This window comes from Oryzias melastigma, linkage group LG17 (assembly GCF_002922805.2).
Source record: "Oryzias melastigma strain HK-1 linkage group LG17, ASM292280v2, whole genome shotgun sequence".
NCBI classification, from domain to species: Eukaryota; Metazoa; Chordata; class Actinopteri; order Beloniformes; family Adrianichthyidae; genus Oryzias; species Oryzias melastigma.
Window position 1 is genome coordinate 13,521,436 of NC_050528.1, and position 17,614 is coordinate 13,539,049.

The following is a 17,614-nucleotide window of genomic DNA, read 5'->3' on the forward strand; positions in this document are numbered from 1 at the left end:
ATATAGTCAGCAGTGCGTTTATTCAGTTCACTGAGGTGTCTCATGAGTTCGCAGTGGCTCATGTGACTCCAAGCAGCCTCTCTGTGATGCAGACTGTGATTGGTGTTGGAATGGCCAAAAAAACCTTGCATCCATCTGGGTTCTGAGGGTGGATTCTCCAGATGCACCAGCTGTTAAATGTATTTCTGTCCATTTTCTGGAGAAACATACATTACAAGGCAGTATTGCTGATATAATCCATGTGGAGGTGCTGAAAGAGCTCAACAGGTGCAGGAAATGAACCCTGTCTTGTTTTGACAGCACCTTTGTCTTAAGCAGATAATACAAGCATGAACATGTTTTTGTGGAGCTTTCTGAAAGCAAAAAGCAACACAATTTATACTCCAATAATTACAAATTATTGTAATAATACCTACTAATCATCACTGCTTCTTCAAACTGTCAACACTGAACTATTTCCTTATACTCCATGCCGCTAGGTGGCAGTAGGAGATTCAAGTCGCAGTTCAAATGTTTGTTTTTTTTATTTCCGGTTTTGAAGCTAGCCTTTTAGCTCATGGTTTAGCTGTGTCTGCGGAAATATTTCCAGTTTTTAATGAAAGTATCCTCGGATAACTTGCAATCTTATGGAAATCTCCAGGAAGCAACGACCGAACTCCCAAAGAATCGGTATATGTTATTTTATTATAAAATTAATGCATCGCGAAATAACTACACATCTACTGAACTATTGAGCTCCCTTATAATAATGAAGAATAGCAAACAAAAGGTTTGATAAAGCGGAAAAAAATCAAATATAACAAACCAATTATGAAAAATAGCACTTATCAATAAAAAAGTAAGGATTCGTGGAAAAAAACAGAACATTTGAAGACTTTTAAAAATGTAATTACATGATTTGTGTGTGCGCGCAACGCTTTTCAATGAATTATGTCCTCTTCGTTTTATCTATTTATTTTTTTAATGAGAAAAAAACATTCAGGTTCTAAAATCTGTAAGGTTGTTTCTGCGAAATCAAAAATGTTGACAAATACAGTTTTGGTATGTTTCAGTCTTTTTCTGTTTTGAAAAGAGATCTTTGTTTTTCTGCGGTTTTTGCTTCTAGATGCTCAACGACAACATGCCTGTGAGGAGGATGAGGATGAATGGCAGCACTGTCGCCAGGAGAGACACTCCAGTCTGGACCAAGCAGATCCAGAATCTCCACAGATCAAAGAGGAAGTGTTCAGCGATCAGGACGAAGAGGAGCTGCTCCCGAATCAAGAGGATGTTGTGAAGGTGGAGTTCAAGACCGAAAGTGAAGAAGCATCTGAGGACGGTGAGTTCAAGGAAGAGGCGGTTCAACAAACTGGATGTAAAATATGATCAAGATGTCTGTGGTAAAGCTGGACAGAACAGATATGTAAATTCTAACTGACAGAGAAATCCCTCATGTTTCCATCTTAAGTTAAAGACAATGAGCCCCTGTAGTGAAAGTACTCAGGAAGGATCAGTTTTTAAGCTCAGTTAGTGTATATAGAGACCTGGACAAACCGAGGCAACATCACCCATAGAAAATGCCTTACCTCTGGCTCCAGCGAAATGATTCCAATTCAGTAACCGTTTTTCCGAGATACGGACGTCGCCATCTTGAAGCCAGACGAGAGTGATTGGTCAGAGTCTGTCTAAATCCACGTTTCTAGGGCAACTACAGTCGCTAACCACGTTCCACGTGCACACCCCTTCCACTGAAAGCAGTTCAGGAGAATCTGCCAATCAAACATCCGGGGTGGGGGCCAGCGGGCATCACATGCTTTTATTGAGGCCACGCCCCCTCAGAGGAGATTTTGCAGAGGAAGGCTTCCGATCAACTTGAAAAATGGCTTTTTAAGACATTTAGGTTGTGGTATTTTGATTAAAAGCATCATAATCATAATTAAAGCACTACTGGTAACATTTTTTTAATAAAAAATTGTCACAGGGACTTTAAAAATATACAGGGGGGTAAAGATAGAATGACTCGACATAAAAAGTAAGTCCCATTTCCCCCTCTTATATCACAGCAGTTCCATTTCTTTTGTCTGTCATTTAAACTTTGACCTCCCAAACCTCCTTAAGTCCGATCAGGTAAGTTAGGCTCCACCTGTAATCAAACAGAACTCAAATAAGTTCAAATTCTTGTCATTCTCATTCAGGTGTTAACTGTACCATACATATGGTTATTCTTCATGTTTTATTTCCAATGCTTTGTTAAGTGCATTTTAAACTATTTAGAGAGCTGCCAACTCATCTGTCCCTTCAGACTTTTAACATGAATCTCTGTCCTCTGGGTTGTAAAAATATCAATCAGACCACAGGTTTGAGGCCAGTGTGTGTGTGTGTTTTTAATAAAATACTTTGTTTCCCTTTTCTCACTTCAAGTATTTAACTTATTCTTCTGTTGTCATTTTTCACAGATGCTCCACAACTTTGTTTACGCATTCAGCAAGAAGAGGAGGAGGAAGTCGAGGAAAGGAGCTTCAGTGAGGAGGAACCAGAGCTTCTGCAGATTAAAGAGGAGCAGGAAGAGCTTTGTATCAGTGGGGACAAGGAGCAGTTGGAACTGAAGCAGGAGACTGATGCCTCCATGGTTACTGGGTATGATCAGGAAAAGATGGACTTCAAATCAGAACCATGTGAGAGCCCAGTTCCGATCCGAGACAGTGATTTTGTGACAGTCATCCTGGACAGTCCTTCACATGAGAGCTCACATTCCTGCGACACATGTGGAAAAGTCTTTGCTCAACGTCGCAGTTTGATAACTCACATGAGAATACACACAGGTGAGAAGCCCTACTCGTGTGATACATGTGGAAAAAGGTTCCTGGAATCGTCAACGTTAACTGTCCACAAGAGAACGCACACAGGCGAGAAGCCCTACGTTTGTGATACGTGCGGAAAAAGTTTTAGTCAGAGTTGCTACATGGCTGTGCATAGGAGAACACACACAGGTGAGAGGCCTTATTGCTGCAAAACATGTGGAAAGTCCTTCTCTGCCTCCTACAAGCTGACTGTCCATAACAGGAGTCACACCGGCGAGAGGCCCTATTCCTGTGAAATATGTGGTAAAGACTTTCGGGACAGTTACGGCATGACCAAACACATGAAGACTCACACAGTCGAGAGGCTGTTTTCCTGCAAAATATGTGGGAAAGGGTTCAATCAAAGCAGATATCTGGCTGTTCATATGACCATTCACACAACTGAAAAGCCTTTTTCTTGTGAAATATGCCAAAAAACGTACAGCTACGCTTACATTCTGACTAAGCACATGAGGACTCACACAGGTGAGAGGCCTTTTTCATGTGAAACCTGTGGAAAAAGTTTCTATGATTCTTCTTCGTTAACAGTCCACATGAGAACGCACACGGGTGAAAAGCCTTTTTCCTGCGAGATATGCGGAAAGGGTTTCAGTGCATCTTCCAGACTAACCATACACATGAGAACACACACAGGTGAAAAGCCTTTTTCCTGTGAGAAATGCGGAAAAAGCTTCAGCCACGGCCAGAGTTTGACCGTGCACATGAGGACACACACGGGTGAGAGGCCTTTTTCCTGTGATATTTGTGGAAAATCATTCAGCCTAAAGAGTTATTTGAAAGTCCACAAGAGAACTCACACAGGTGAGAAGCCCTTCTCTTGTGAAATATGCAAAAAGGCTTTCAGCCACGCTTGCAGTTTAAACATTCACATGGAGTCTCACACAATTGAGAGGCTGCATTACTGTAAAGTATGTAAAAAAGGCTTTAATCAAAGGACTGCTTTGACAGACCACATGAAATCACACAAATGAAATCAACTTTTTTTCCAAGGAAAAGCAGTTTTAATGTATATTCTCTATACAGTTGACAATTACACATAAAACACAAAATGAATATGTTTATTGATTTTGATTTGTGTGAGAATTTTGTGTTTTTAAAGAAAAACAGTAGTACTATTTGCTGCTTTTGTGTGTTAACATCTCCCCTAATGTCTTGAGACAAAACATTAACAAATTTGAGATTTACCATTAAACATGTATCAAGGTTCAGACATTTTTTAAACTAAAGTTTAGCTTTAGTTTTGCATCTGCAAATGAGAATATAATCACCCATCTATCCATTTTCTTAACACAGTTTCCCTTTTGGGGGCTACCGGCCTGTCAGTCTAACCAGGCTACTGTTGGACAAAGCCAGGTCCCCCATGAACAGGTCGCCACCCTCGCAAACATAGAGTTCATAAAGGTGCCTGAATTCTGTGAACATCCTCACCATTTTTTGGCTTTCATTTAAAGTCTTTTTTGTGTGTGTACATTTATTAATATGGGCTTCATGAAAAAAATTCTAGATTTGATTGGAAAACCAAGAATTTAGGATTCTTCTATTTTAAAGAATGGCATTTTTCTTTCTTATTTGCAAGTCATAATACACAGCCTTTGTGATGTTAAAGCGTCTTCAATTCATTTCAATTTTAACATGAAACTAAAACAGTTGTATTAGGTGGACAAAAAAAATTAACTGTTTGTTTTGGACTGGAAACGTATTTCTGATAATAAAAATCTTGCACATTTTGTTTTAGATGTTTTTGATACACTACAAACACAAAAGAGCATATTTCACTTGAAGTGTATACTTTTTTTCTATATTCTGATTCTGATGTTACTTGCCACATAGATCTGCTTGAAAACTTGTCTTTTTGATTTAAATAAATAAAATCGAAGTTGAGCACGTATCTAACTTTATCACAAGAGGGAGGCAAAGTTAAGTTTTTACTCATTTAACTGTATAGCAGGGTTCAACCCTCTTGAAAGCAGAAGAATGAGAGACAAGTGAAAGTTAAAATATGAAAATTGATATTCACGTTTAAGGTGAACCTGTCAGAATTACTTATATAAGTTATGATTCCACCTTTGAAAGGTGCATAGCAGTATTTATCATACGGGGATTTAAAAAACAAACTAAATTTGAAGCTTTAGTGCAGAAAATTGTGCTGTTAAAATATTTTTTATCTTTTTACTTTCTAACATGTATATAATGGAACATACACTAAGGTGTAAGCAGAGAAAAGTAAAAATCCTTGCAAAAATTGTGAACTGCTTTACTATTTACACTCCACACCAGTAGGGGGCAGTCTTCTGTTTAACTCCACAAGTCGTTATCTTCCGGATTAAGCTGTTTGTTTATGTATCTAGGTGCCGAATAGATGTTCATCATTCTCCTGTAAATAGACTTTGACCAGATGCTATACCTATGGATATTTTTGGAAATCAAGAATCCGATTTCTGCAGACTTGGTATGTTATTCATTTAGAGTCTAAATGATACTTAAATACCTACATTCACGAGCTGTGACCAAAGGCATAACGATGATAACATACAACATAACGTAAACTGGAGTGTATTTGAATTTTAAATTATTACGTTTTGGGGGGGAAAACTATATTTTAGATCTGAAGAGGATTTTAAAATTATGATTATAATAAATTAAGCTGAGGGTGATGGTTGTAGTCATCATGAAAATAAACTTATGTTCATAATTGTATTTGTGTCGTTCCTCTGTTCATTTACACACAATCTATGGTCTTTATGTTTTCCCTCTGTCATGTGATTTTATTATTGAGCTCTTGAGTGAGTAGTTTAGGTTCCGAGAGCTCTGCTCCTACTGTCAGCACAGTCCAGTTCCCAAACAAAACAAGGATCTTCTAACTTTTTCTTCTTCGCCTAACCCCCCTTTCACTATAATAATAACAATAATAATAATAATAATAATAATAATAATAATACAGTGGAGACCACATGACACTGAGTAATTTACTTTCTCTAAAAGTGCATTTTGTATACATCCTAAAGTTTAGACTGAGACCACCTGTTTCTCCATGTGACAGGCTCCTTCTGCTTTCTGACTATGAAGAACTCTCTGGTTTCTCTGCCTTTTGCTATGTATGGGGGAAAACCGGCTGGTTGAAACAAGTGCTTTTTTATTTGATCTTGCTATAAGGGAAACTGAGTCTTTTTCAGAAAAGCACATCTGATGAGATCCAGGCAATAACTGATTTTAAGATATTCATTCATCTCAGTAGTCAAATAGTTTTTACAGTACAGCAGCAACACATAGGGACCTCATAATAAAAAAAATACAAATTTTACTGGTTTTATATGAGTAAATATGTTAAATTAAGAAAAAAGTTCAAAACATGTCAACTTTATTAATCCAATTAAAGACCCACTCCAATGAAAATTGTGTTTTTAAAATGTTCTTGCAACATTTTTCTCATTTTTTGAGGGCATGTATGTGATTAGATAAAATTGTGTTTCTGATCATTTCTTTATTCAAATCGTTGTGAATCAGGAGCTGTAAGCTAACGGGAGAGAATATAAACAAAGGCTTAATGAGTTCAGCCTTATTACCCTGCCAGTAATCCTGCCCTCAACTCGGAAGGAAATTTCTGATTAACTGCTGCCGCTCTGCAGAAACTATGTCTTAGAAAATGACAGATTTTTTGATTTTGGCTAAAAAATTGCATATTTGTAATTAATAGACCAGTGGGATTGTATTAAAAAAAGATCAAATATAATTGGAGCAGGACTCCAAAATATATCATTGTTACTTCTTCAATCATAAGTTTTCCATTTGTACTTCTGTTGTTTCTTCCCACAGATGTTCCACAGCTGCATGTATGCAAGAAGAATGAAGTTAAGGAAAGGAGCTCCATACAGGAGGAACTAGAACCTTCAATAAATAAAGAGGAAGAGGAGGAACTTCGCAGCAACCCAGAAGAAGAAGAGCAGGATATCAAGCCAGACAAAATATTTATAATCCAGGTAGAAGGTGAGCCACATCCTCTTTAAACGTCACAGAGAAACTAACTAATTCTTAAAACAAATTTTGTTTTGGGTTAACACAAAAATAAGATGCTGTCAATGTAAACGATTTTATGAATTATTTAATCACAATGTTGGTTTCCTGTTTCATCAGTATTACATTGTAGTGTTCATTTATTTATTGATATTCGCAAGTTATCATAGGAATAACATATGAAGTGAAAAACACCAGGATCTGAAATCAGGCTGCTGTATCAAGTAGAATTAGAGATGAAAATGTGGTTGTTGTGTAAATGTTTGACTATGTGTTGACAAGAAGAGTTCTGTTCAGTCTGTTTTTGGTTTAAAGGAACTGTTCTTACTTTCTCACATGACTGTGTAAATAAACTGTGGAGAATATGAACAAATGCTGTAATTATAGAATTACACTGATTCATGTTTTTTGTCCGTTAGGAAATGGGGTCTGTCTGGTTTAATCTTTCACATGTTTTACTAGTTTTCTCCTGACTCTTTGTTCCTCAGAGAAACACATTTGTAAGGAGGAGACGGATGATGAGCAGCTTCTCTGGAAGCAGGAGAGGAGCTCCAATCTGGATGAGGAGGAACCAGAGCTTCAACACATCAAAGCGGAGCAGCAGGAGTACTTCATCAGTGAGGGAGGAGAACTGCTTGAACAGAAGCAGGAGACTGATGCTTTTACAGTCACAGAGCATGATCAGGAAAGGATGGACTACAAACCAAGTGAGAGTCCAGATCTGGAAGAAAACACTCCGATCAGAAACAGCCATCACTTTGAGCATTTAGGCAACTCTTCAACATTAGAGAATCACTGTCAAATAGATATAGAGGAAGTCTTGGATGTTCTGAAATGTTCAGTTTGTGGAAAAACCTTCACTCAATCATATCTGAATCACTCTCAAGTGAAGCAACTTGATGTAATCCACTCTGGAGTGACTCTAGGCCTTTGTGAACCCTGCAGAAACAGACTGGATCAAGGTGATGCTGTGACCATCCAGCTCGACACTCCTTCGGACAAGAGGTCACATTTCTGCAAAGTGTGTGGAAAAGTTTTTATGGGCCGAGGTAAATTGATGACTCATATGAAAATACACACAGGTGAGAGGCCTTTTTCATGTGAAACATGTGGCAAAAGTTTTATTCAAAGGAGCGATTTGACTGTCCATACAAGAACTCACACAGGTGAAAAGCCATTTTCTTGTGAAATTTGTGAAAAAGCTTTTAGTTATGCTCAAGGTTTGAACACACATTTAAGGACTCACACTAATGAAAGGCCTTACTCTTGTGAAATATGTGGAAAGAATTTCATTCGAAATAGTAACCTGACAGACCACATGAGGACCCACACAGGTGAGAAGCCCTTTACCTGTCAAATATGCCGAAAAGCTTTCCGTCATGCTTACAGTTTGACACAGCACATGAGAACTCATACAGGTGAGAAGCCTTTTTCTTGTGAAGTATGCCAAAAAGCTTTCCGCCATGCTTATGGTTTAGCCTACCACATGAGCACCCACACAGGTGAAAGGCGGCACTCTTGTAAAACGTGTGGAAAAAGTTTTTTTGCATCCTCTTCTTTAACCGTCCACATGAAGAATCACACAAATGAGAAGATTTGTTGTTGTAAATTATGTGGGATATGTTTTGACGAAGGTGGTGCTTTGACTGCTCATATGAAAGTTCACAAAGCTGAGAAACCATAGTTTTATACTATAGATAAAATGTATTTTCGTGCAATCTCCAGGAATGAAGCAAAATGTTGAAACAGCACTGTGTTTTTATAAAAGTTATAAATATTTTCTACATAGTAGAGACATTTATCAGTATTCATAAAAATGGAAAATACATTTCTCATATGGAGATTTTTTGGCTATTAGTTGAATTGTGTAAGACTTCTGCATTCAAGTATTGTACTGAAAGTACAAAAGTATTTTCTTTTTTTAAAATTTATGATTAAAAGTTTCATGCATGTTTTTAAAAATATGTAATAAACAGAGCTATAATAAACTGCTGATGAAGATTGAAAATGCTCTTTAAATATGCTTACATTTCACTTGGTGGAACCAAGCTGTAAATTAGCTAAAAATAAAACATAAACATCATTATGGTCTGCTGTTTTTAAAGGCTTTAAATAAGCATGTGTAAAACTGTCAATCACAATAACTCAAATAATGCTTCAAGCCAGAGGAAAACAAAAGTTTTGTCTATGTCAACAGCATAGCATCCAAGTTATGAGCACATTTTTTAGAGTGCAAAGAAGGGTGTATTTTTCACATGAGAAAAAAGTTACTCATCTCTAAGTTGATTTACACACAAAATATTACATTTTTTTTCGACAGTCATAAATATAAAAAAGGTTTAACAGACTATAAACTATATATGCTCTGCAGCAATAAAAGTCATTCTTATAGTTTAATTGGTAGTTTAAGCAGAATTGAATCCTGTTTTAATAGAAAGTCAATATCCCCTACCCTCTGAAGCATTAGAATAGTGAAGCAGATTGTAGTGTTTTTCATGACCTCAAAGTAAATGACATTCACCCATCCTCGTTCGGTTAAATATTTTTTTTCTAATTAAGTTATATTTATTATTCCGTACAAAAACGTACTGAATTTTTATTAATTTCCTTAATTCTTCAACTGTTTAAAACCTTTTTGTTTTTATCTGTCATATTAGTGCTCAATCGATTCTAAAAAGGTAGAAATACAGAACTAAATGATTGTTCAGATGACTTATTTTTTTTTATCATCCGTATCGCTAGGGGGCGGTGTAATCTCTAGTCTGCAAAAAGTCCCAGTTTCCGGTTTTACCCTAGTTTCTTTTGTCAGAAAGAAATCCACCTTTTTTGTTGTTTACACTGATGGAAATCCTCAAATATGGAGAACCAAATTACACAGTCGGTATGTCACTCCAAATGCTCGATAGATGACAACAACATGTGATCTTTGACTCGCTGACTCACGATTTAAGGCTATAATGAAGCAGCGAACAGAGATTTAAATGGCTCAAATTTAAACGAGTTAAGGGTATTTTTGAGTTGTGCTACTTTTCATTGTACTGGTGTACTATTATGTTTTGTATTGTATTTTTACCAAGCGTTCAGTTATTTCAATGTATTGTTCAATTAGAGAAAAATGTGATTAAGGGTGTTTAGTGCTGAATATGAAAGAATGATCCAGTGATAATCAGCAGTCCATTTCTGTCTCTCCAGACACCAATCATTCATTTTAGGGGTAATAAATTGGCAAATCTGTATGATTGTCTCTTCTGAATAATTGAGCTTACAAAGTTTTAAAATCTGAAAACGTTTTGTTAGTAATTATCAAACAAACAGGTGCTGCCATGTTTATTGATTTAACTAAATAATCATATTTGAAAAAAAAAAGTTATTTTTGTAAATCATTTGCTTCTATTTTATTGTTTCTTCTCACAGATGTTCCACAGCTGCATGTCCCTGAGGATGAGGAGGAGAGATCCTTTCTGGATCAGGATCAGCCAGAGCCTCCACAGATCAAAGAGGAAGAGGAGGAGGAACTTTCCAGCAGCCAGGAGGAAGAGCACCTGTTACTGAAGCAGGAGATCAAATCTGAAAGGGATGAACTCTATGTAATCCAGTTTGAAGGTGAGTTTCATCCTTTGCTGAATATCAACAAAAAAAAAAAAGAAAAAATTGAAAACTACCATAGAAGATGAGAATATTTTCCCTCGAAACAGGTCTCCCAGCCACCAGTCCTTATATCTAATTTTTCCAATGTTTATACTAGTTTTCTCCTGAATCTTTGTTCCTGCAGACCCCTCAGAGAAACACATTTATAAAGAGGAGACGGATGATGAGCAGCAGCTTCTCTGGAAACAGGAGAGGAGGTCCAGTCTGGGTGAAGAGGAGCCAGAGCTTCCAGAGATCAAAGAGGAGTGGGAAGAGGTCTACATTATTGAGGAAGGAGAGCAGCTTGAACTGAAGCAGGAGAACGATGCTTTTATGCTCACTGAGCATGATCAGGAAAAGATGGACTCTGAAACAGAACCAAGTGAGAGTGCAGTTCTAGAAAAAAATAATCAGATCAAAAACAGTGATGCTGTGACTGTCCAGCTGAACCCTTCTTCAAATGAGAGCTTACATTGGTGTGGAACATGTGGAAAAGTTTTTACTCGACGTCGTAATTTAAGTGTTCACATGAGAATCCACACTCGTGAGAGGCCTTTATGTGAAATTTGTAAGAAAACCTTTTGTCACGCAGAGAGTTTGCTTCATCACATGAGAACTCACACAGGTGAGAGGCCTTTTACTTGTCCACTATGTGAAAAAGGTTTCATTAGAAGATGTCAATTACAAGTCCACCTCAGAACTCACACAGGTGCAAGGCCTTATACCTGTGAAGTATGTCAAAAAACTTACATCAGCAGTAGTTGCTTTAAAGTCCACATGAGAACTCACACAGGTGAAAGGCTTTTTACCTGTGAAGTGTGTGAAAAAAGTTTTACTACAACTGCTCAATTAAAAGTCCACATGAGAACTCACACAGGTGAGAAGCCTTTTACTTGTGAAGTTTGTGAAAAAAGTTTTGCTCATATTAGTCATTTAAATGTCCACATGAGAACTCACACAGGTGAGAGGCCTTTTTCTTGTGAAATATGTGAAAAGCGTTTCACTAAAAGTATTCACTTGAAAGTCCACATGAGAGTTCACACAGGTGAGAGGCCCTATACGTGTCAAACATGTGGGAAAAGTTATGCTCAAAGCAGTTATTTAATTGTCCACATGAGAGGTCACACAGGAGAGAGGCCTTATATTTGTAAAATATGTGGAAGAAGTTATACTCAAAGTAGTAAACTATCAGTTCATATGAAAAAGTCACACGCGTGAGAGGCCTCATACTTGTAAGATATAAAATACTAAATTAAAAGCCAACATGAGAGCTTGTACAAGTGAGAAACATTTTTCCATGAAATATACACAAAACCTTCTGTGATATTTGTGGTTTATCCCACATGAGCACCCACACAGGCATTCAAAACTTTCCCTCAAAGCTGTATTTTTTCCGTCTTTTGTTGTTCCCTGTGATGTGTTCCTTTTTTCTTAATAAAAGATAGCATAACAAGGAAACAAGCCATCTGTTGTAATGGTTTTTTTGTTTACGTTTAATTAAAAGTAAAGGAGAGAAATGCAGAAGAATTTAAAAGATGTTTCAACAGTGCCTGATACCATTTGTCAACCAAAGAGGGGGTAATGTGATGGTCTGGGGATGCTTTGGTGCTGTTTAGGGTAAAGAAGACTCCACTCCATTTTGCAATGCTGTGCTGTACCCTGTGGACGACACAAGCCAATTCTATCCTGCACCAGGACAATAACTCAAAGTGCACCTCCAGATTGTGCAAGGACTAGTTAGAGAAGAAGCAGGCAGCTGGTATTCTATCTGTGATGGAGTGGCCAGCGCAGTCACCAGATCTTGCTAGAACCCATTGAGCTGTTGTGGGAGCAGCTTTACTGTATGGTATGCAAGAAGTGCCCATCTAGACAATCTAACATGTGAGATGGGCTTCTAGAAGAGTGGCGTCAAATTTCTCCAGACTACCTCAAACTAGAATGCCAAGCAATGCTGTAATCGGTGCAAATAGAGGGTTCTTTGAAGAAAGCAAAATTTGAGGAAAATATTTATTATTTCAAATAAACATCATTATTTCTAACCATGTCAATGTCTTGATTATATTTTCTATGTATTGTACAACTCATTTGGTAAATAAAAGTGAGACTTTCCATGGAAAACACAAAACTGTCTAAGTAACCTCAACTTTTTGAAAGGTAGATTTTCTTTGGTGAGGAAAAACCTGTTCCAAAATTGTGTGGAGTGTGGACTGAAGTTATGAGTATGGATCATTTTCCAAGCAATATTTCATTAACTTTTGATAGTTGGATTGGTAATTTAATCAGATCGAGATTACATTTTTATGGAATATGGAATAACCACTACTTTTTATAAAAGATGCATCAGAATAGCGAAGCAGATTGTATGACTGTTTATTTACATTTTTTAGCCATTGCAATTTAATCATGTCATTCATCATGTCAAAGTCAATGATATGCATCCTTCCTCATTTGGTCTAACAGTATAATTTTTTAAATTAAGTGTTTATTAGTACATATAAAATAATAATGCATTTTATTAATTTCCTTAATGTCAGGGATAGCCTCATCATATGTTGGGTAAATTAATCTTGAGATGGTCTATATTTTGTTAATAACACTCTCGTAAAACATTGATTTTTTTTTGCAACTGTTTAAAATATTTTTGTATTTTTCTTTTATATGAGGGAAATTAGTGCAACATATTTTCTAAAAAAGATTAAAAAAAAATTAAGAACGAAATAAATGTTCGCATTGGTTGTTGTTGTTATTTACACTCCGTGCCGGTAGGGGGCGGTGTAATGTCATTTCTGGAAAAAGTCGTGGTTTCCGGTTTTTGTCAAATGAGTCTTAATTGCTGGTGTCTTTTGTCAGGAAAAAAAATCCATAATTTTCGTTGTAATCGACATTCAAATATGAATTTAAAGTGATGGATGTCTTTAAAAATGGAGAACCAAATTACGCAGCCGGTATGTTACTTAAAATGTCCAATAAATCAGAACATAATCCGATGTTTGACGTTGCAGACTCACGAACCAGAAATTTGATGAAGTGCTCTTTTTTAAACTGTAGTTAAGGGTGTTGTAGTTGAATGAAGCTTCCTAGGGTTACCAGTCATAATTTTATGAGTAAAACGATGATGGACTTGTAGGTTTGTTTGTTTTTTAGTTTGTCTCTGTAATCAAATCTAAAAACGTTTTCTTACTAATTACCAAACAAATAGCTGCTTCCTTTATTGTTACCTGAAATGAATAATCACATGTTTTTAAGGTTCTTGTTGTAAATAAGTTGCATCTTTTTAAAATGATCTGTTTTGATGTTGTTTCTTCTCACAGATTTTCCACTGCTGCGTGTCTTTAAGGATGAGGATGAGGAGGAGAGAACCTTTCTGGACCAGGAGCATCCAGATTCTCCACAGATCAAAGAGGAAGAGGAGGAGGAGGAACTCTGCAGCAGCCAGGAGGAAGAACAGCTGTTACTGAAGCAGGAGATCAAATCTGAAAGTGATGAACTATATGTAATCCAGTTTGAAGGTGAGTTTCATCCTCTGCTGAATATCAACAAAAAACAAAAACTACAATAGTAGGTGAGGACATTTAATTCCTAATATTTTCTTAGATTAATTTATATTGATATTTTAGATGAGTTATGGAGATTAAAGTTGACATTTTGTTGGATTTCTTTTTCAAGAGAGTATTTTTAAATTAAAGCAGACAATAAAATTAGGGTTGCCGTTATTTTATACAAGTACAAAAACTGATGAACATTCATGTTGACCACACGTAATGTATGTGGCCAAGATGTACATCGCTGGATTGCCCGCATATATTTTAAGTGTTTCCAAGGCTAAATAGTGTTGTTGGTCGCATGCATTTAAAATTAAAGTTAAACTTTAACTGTCGCACACCTAGGTGTGTAAATATTTTTAATGCAGTTGACCCATCCCCGGTGGAGCGGTGAGCTGCAGACAATCTGCAAACCACTCAGGAACCTTTTGGTGTATTTAACCCCGACCCTAACCATGATCCTAACCCTTCCTCCAGTCTCAGTGGCCAAGAAAGAAGTTCAACACTGGCTGCACTTATTTTGAAAAGTACAAGCGAATAGTTACTTTGATAAATTAAAGCCAATTTTGGCTGAGAAAACAGTATCAGAGGTACAGTAAATAATTTGAATGTGGTTATGTAATGTTTGAGAAAAGTTCTGTGCAAATACATTCTAGTTTTTCTTTATAGGAGCAACTCTGTCTTTTTCACGTTTGTGTAAATTCATGTGAGAGCAACTGTTTTCGAACAAACTGCACAGTCAGAGCCACAGTCAATCAGCAAATGTAATATTAAAGAAGCTCTAAAAGTTTTTAACAAGCTGCTTCTGTGATTACTGAAGACCCGAGGGCCATCCAATTACAAACAAAGCACTTCAAAGTCACACCTAGGGCCAATTTAAAGTAATCAATTAACCTATGAAGCATATTTTTGGATTATGGGAGGAATCTGATGGCCTGGAGACATCCTAGCTCCACATGAAAAGGTCCCAGTTGGGACTTGAACTGGGGTCTTCTCCCTGTGAGGTAAAAGCGTTAACCACTGTGGCTTTGTGCAGCCTCCAGGGGATGAATTGGGTGCACAATAGCAAGGGAGGTGGGGATCTGCTTATTGCCTGCTCAAGTGGAAGAGAGTCCTTATAACTTATAGTTTTCTCCTGAATCTTTGTTCCTGCAGACCCCTCAGAGAAACACATTTATAAAGAGGAGACGGATGATGAGCAGCAGCTTCTCTGGAAGCAAGAGAGGAGCTCCAGTCTGGGTGAAGAGGAACCAGAGCTTCCAGAGATCAAAGAAGAGTGGGAAGAGGTCTACGTCATTGAGGAAGGAGAGCAGCTTGAACTGAAGCAGGAGAATGATGCTTTTATGGTCACTGAGCGTGATCAGGAAAAGATGGACTCTGAAACAGAACCAAGTGAGAGTCCAGTTCTAGAAGAAAACACTCCGATCAAAAACAGTGATGCTGTGACTGTCCAGCTGAACCCTCCTTCAAATGAGAGCTTACATTGGTGTGGAACATGTGGAAAAGTTTTTACTCGACGTCGCAATTTAAGTGTTCACATGAGAATCCACACTCGTGAGAGGCCTTTATGTGAAATTTGTAAGAAAACCTTTTGTCACGCAGAGAGTTTGCTTCATCACATGAGAACTCACACAGGTGAGAGGCCTTTTACTTGTCCACTATGTGAAAAAGGTTTCATTAGAAGATGTCAATTACAAGTCCACCTCAGAACTCACACAGGTGCAAGGCCTTATACCTGTGAAGTATGTCAAAAAACTTACATCAATAGTAGTCACTTTAAAGTCCACATGAGAACTCACACAGGTGAAAGGCTTTTTACGTGTGAAGTGTGTGAAAAAAGTTTTACTACAACTGCTCAATTAAAAGTCCACATGAGAACTCACACAGGTGAGAAGCCTTTTACTTGTGAAGTTTGTGAAAAAAGTTTTGCCCAAATTTGTCAATTAAATGTCCACATGAGAACTCACACAGGTGAGAGGCCTTTTTCTTGTGAAATATGTGAAAAGCGTTTCATTAAAAGTATTCACTTGAAAGTCCACATGAGAGTTCACACAGGTGAGAGGCCCTATACGTGTCAAACATGTGGGAAAAGTTATGCTCAAAGCAGTTATTTAATTGTCCACATGAGAGGTCACACAGGAGAGAGGCCTTATATTTGTAAAATATGTGGAAGAAGTTATACTCAAAGTAGTAAACTATCAGTTCATATGAAAAAGTCACACGCGTGAGAGGCCTCATACTTGTAAAATATTAAAAAAAAGTTTCTATCAAAATAGATGAGGGAACGCACAGGTGAGGAAACGTTTTCATGTGAAATATACACAAAGCCACTTGTGATATTTGTGGTTTGTCCCACATGATCACCCATACAGGAAAGGTCACATTCAAAGTTTCCCTCAAAGTGTTCAGTGTATTTATTCTTTTCATGTATTGTTCTCTGTGATGTGGAACAGATTATATAAGAATTATTTTACTTCATTCTGTTCCAATTGTTCAAGCCTAAAGTATGTCTAATGTATGTTTCCTTGTAAAAAAAAGGCTTAACAATAAACAATTCATTCATTTTTGAATAAAAGCTAGTATAACAAAGAAGTACCACTTCTATGTTATTTGTTGTAAAGTTTTTTTCCTTAAGTTTTATGAAAAACAAAAGAACAACTTAAATAGAGCATTAAACCAAATATCTATTTAAAACAGAATCATCTTTAAATAACCTTTATATCAAATATTAAGTAAAGATGATTAATTAACATCTTTTAAAGGGAATAGGGGGCCCAAGTCTGGGTCTCCTAGTGCCAGTCCCCAGCCTGGATACAAGACAGGTTTGAGTCAGGAATGGTGTCTAGCATGTGAAACTGCCAAACTGAATTTGGAAATGGGCAGATCTCTAAGATTTTTAAATGTTGGGTAAGGCAAGGTTCCCTGTGAGTGTATCTTTTTTGTCTTTCTGTAGAACTCTTTTCCTGTCAGTTCTTCCCTTCAGAGTTTACCACAGCAAATCAGATTCTGCCACCTAACTCTGTCTTCAGCATCTTCCACTCTAACACCAGCCACCTTCATGTCTTCACTGCTTCCATAAACCTCCTGTTTGGTCTTCCTCTGACCCTCTTGTCTGGCAGCTCTAGACTCTGCATCCTTCAATCAATATATTCATTTTCTCTCTAGATGTGTCCAAACCATCTCAGTCTGGCCTCTTATCTCCAAAACCTCTAACATGTGCTGTCCCTCTGATGTATTCATTCCTGATCCTATCCATCCTGGTCACTCCCAAAGAGAACCTCAGCATCTTCATCTCTGCTACCTCCAGCTCTGCTTCCTGTCTTTTTGCTGAAGTCTCTAGGTCTCACCACAGTCTTGTACACCTTTCCTTTCATTTGTGCTGAAACTCTTCTGTCACACATCACACCTGACACTTTTCTCCACCCATTCTAACCTGCTTGCACTCTCCTCTTCACTTCTTTTCCACACTCTCCATTACTCTGTACTGTTGACCCTAAATACTTAAACTCCTCCACCTTCTTTATCTCTTCTCCCTGTAACCTCACTCTTCCACTCTGGTTCCTCTCATTCACACACATGTACTCTGTCTTACTG

At 37.3% G+C, this 17,614-nt stretch overlaps 3 protein-coding genes across 8 annotated transcripts in view; all 3 read left to right on the top strand.

Moving 5' to 3' along the window:
• The window catches only part of LOC112144271 (zinc finger protein 345), a gene marked incomplete in the record, with an annotated part of 24,149 nt that extends 7,865 nt beyond the window's left edge, over positions 1 to 16,284 (top strand). The window contains 1 exon segment of the mRNA XM_024268730.2: positions 15,878 to 16,284. Within this exon segment, the coding sequence (XP_024124498.1) occupies positions 15,878 to 16,248 (371 nt within the window).
• Positions 521 to 4,567, top strand: LOC112144306 (zinc finger protein 2). Its single transcript, XM_024268791.1, has 3 exons — positions 521 to 669; positions 1,106 to 1,318; positions 2,436 to 4,567. The coding sequence occupies exons 1-3, from the start codon at positions 627 to 629 to the stop codon at positions 3,809 to 3,811; spliced, it is 1,632 nt and encodes a 543-aa protein (XP_024124559.1). The 5' UTR covers positions 521 to 626; the 3' UTR covers positions 3,812 to 4,567.
• Positions 3,808 to 16,622, top strand: LOC112144276 (gastrula zinc finger protein XlCGF28.1). Of its 6 annotated transcripts, XM_024268740.2 has the most exons (6): positions 5,144 to 5,289; positions 6,654 to 6,824; positions 7,340 to 7,900; positions 10,266 to 10,454; positions 10,624 to 11,699; positions 16,252 to 16,622. In XM_024268740.2, the coding sequence occupies exons 1-5, from the start codon at positions 5,247 to 5,249 to the stop codon at positions 11,694 to 11,696; spliced, it is 2,037 nt and encodes a 678-aa protein (XP_024124508.1). In that variant the 5' UTR covers positions 5,144 to 5,246; the 3' UTR covers positions 11,697 to 11,699; positions 16,252 to 16,622. The 6 variants fall into 6 exon arrangements, with proteins under 6 accessions (XP_024124506.1, XP_024124512.1, XP_036072184.1 ...); XM_024268738.2 differs by lacking the exon at positions 16,252 to 16,622 and having other exon boundaries at positions 3,808 to 5,289; positions 10,624 to 11,943; XM_024268744.2 differs by lacking the exons at positions 10,266 to 10,454; positions 10,624 to 11,699; positions 16,252 to 16,622 and having other exon boundaries at positions 5,136 to 5,289; positions 7,340 to 7,558; positions 7,797 to 7,917.
• Positions 16,623 to 17,614: the final 992 nt, after the last annotated feature.

Coding starts and splice junctions, on each gene's coding strand:
- LOC112144306 (XM_024268791.1), top strand. CDS start 627: ATGGAAATCTCCAGGAAGCAACGACCGAACTCCCAAAGAATCG. Junction 670..1,105: donor ACCGAACTCCCAAAGAATCG/GTATATGTTATT, acceptor TTTTGCTTCTAG/ATGCTCAACGACAACATGCC. Junction 1,319..2,435: donor TGAAGAAGCATCTGAGGACG/GTGAGTTCAAGG, acceptor CATTTTTCACAG/ATGCTCCACAACTTTGTTTA.
- LOC112144276 (XM_024268738.2), top strand. CDS start 5,247: ATGGATATTTTTGGAAATCAAGAATCCGATTTCTGCAGACTTG. Junction 5,290..6,653: donor ATCCGATTTCTGCAGACTTG/GTATGTTATTCA, acceptor TTCTTCCCACAG/ATGTTCCACAGCTGCATGTA. Junction 10,455..10,623: donor CTATGTAATCCAGTTTGAAG/GTGAGTTTCATC, acceptor TTGTTCCTGCAG/ACCCCTCAGAGAAACACATT.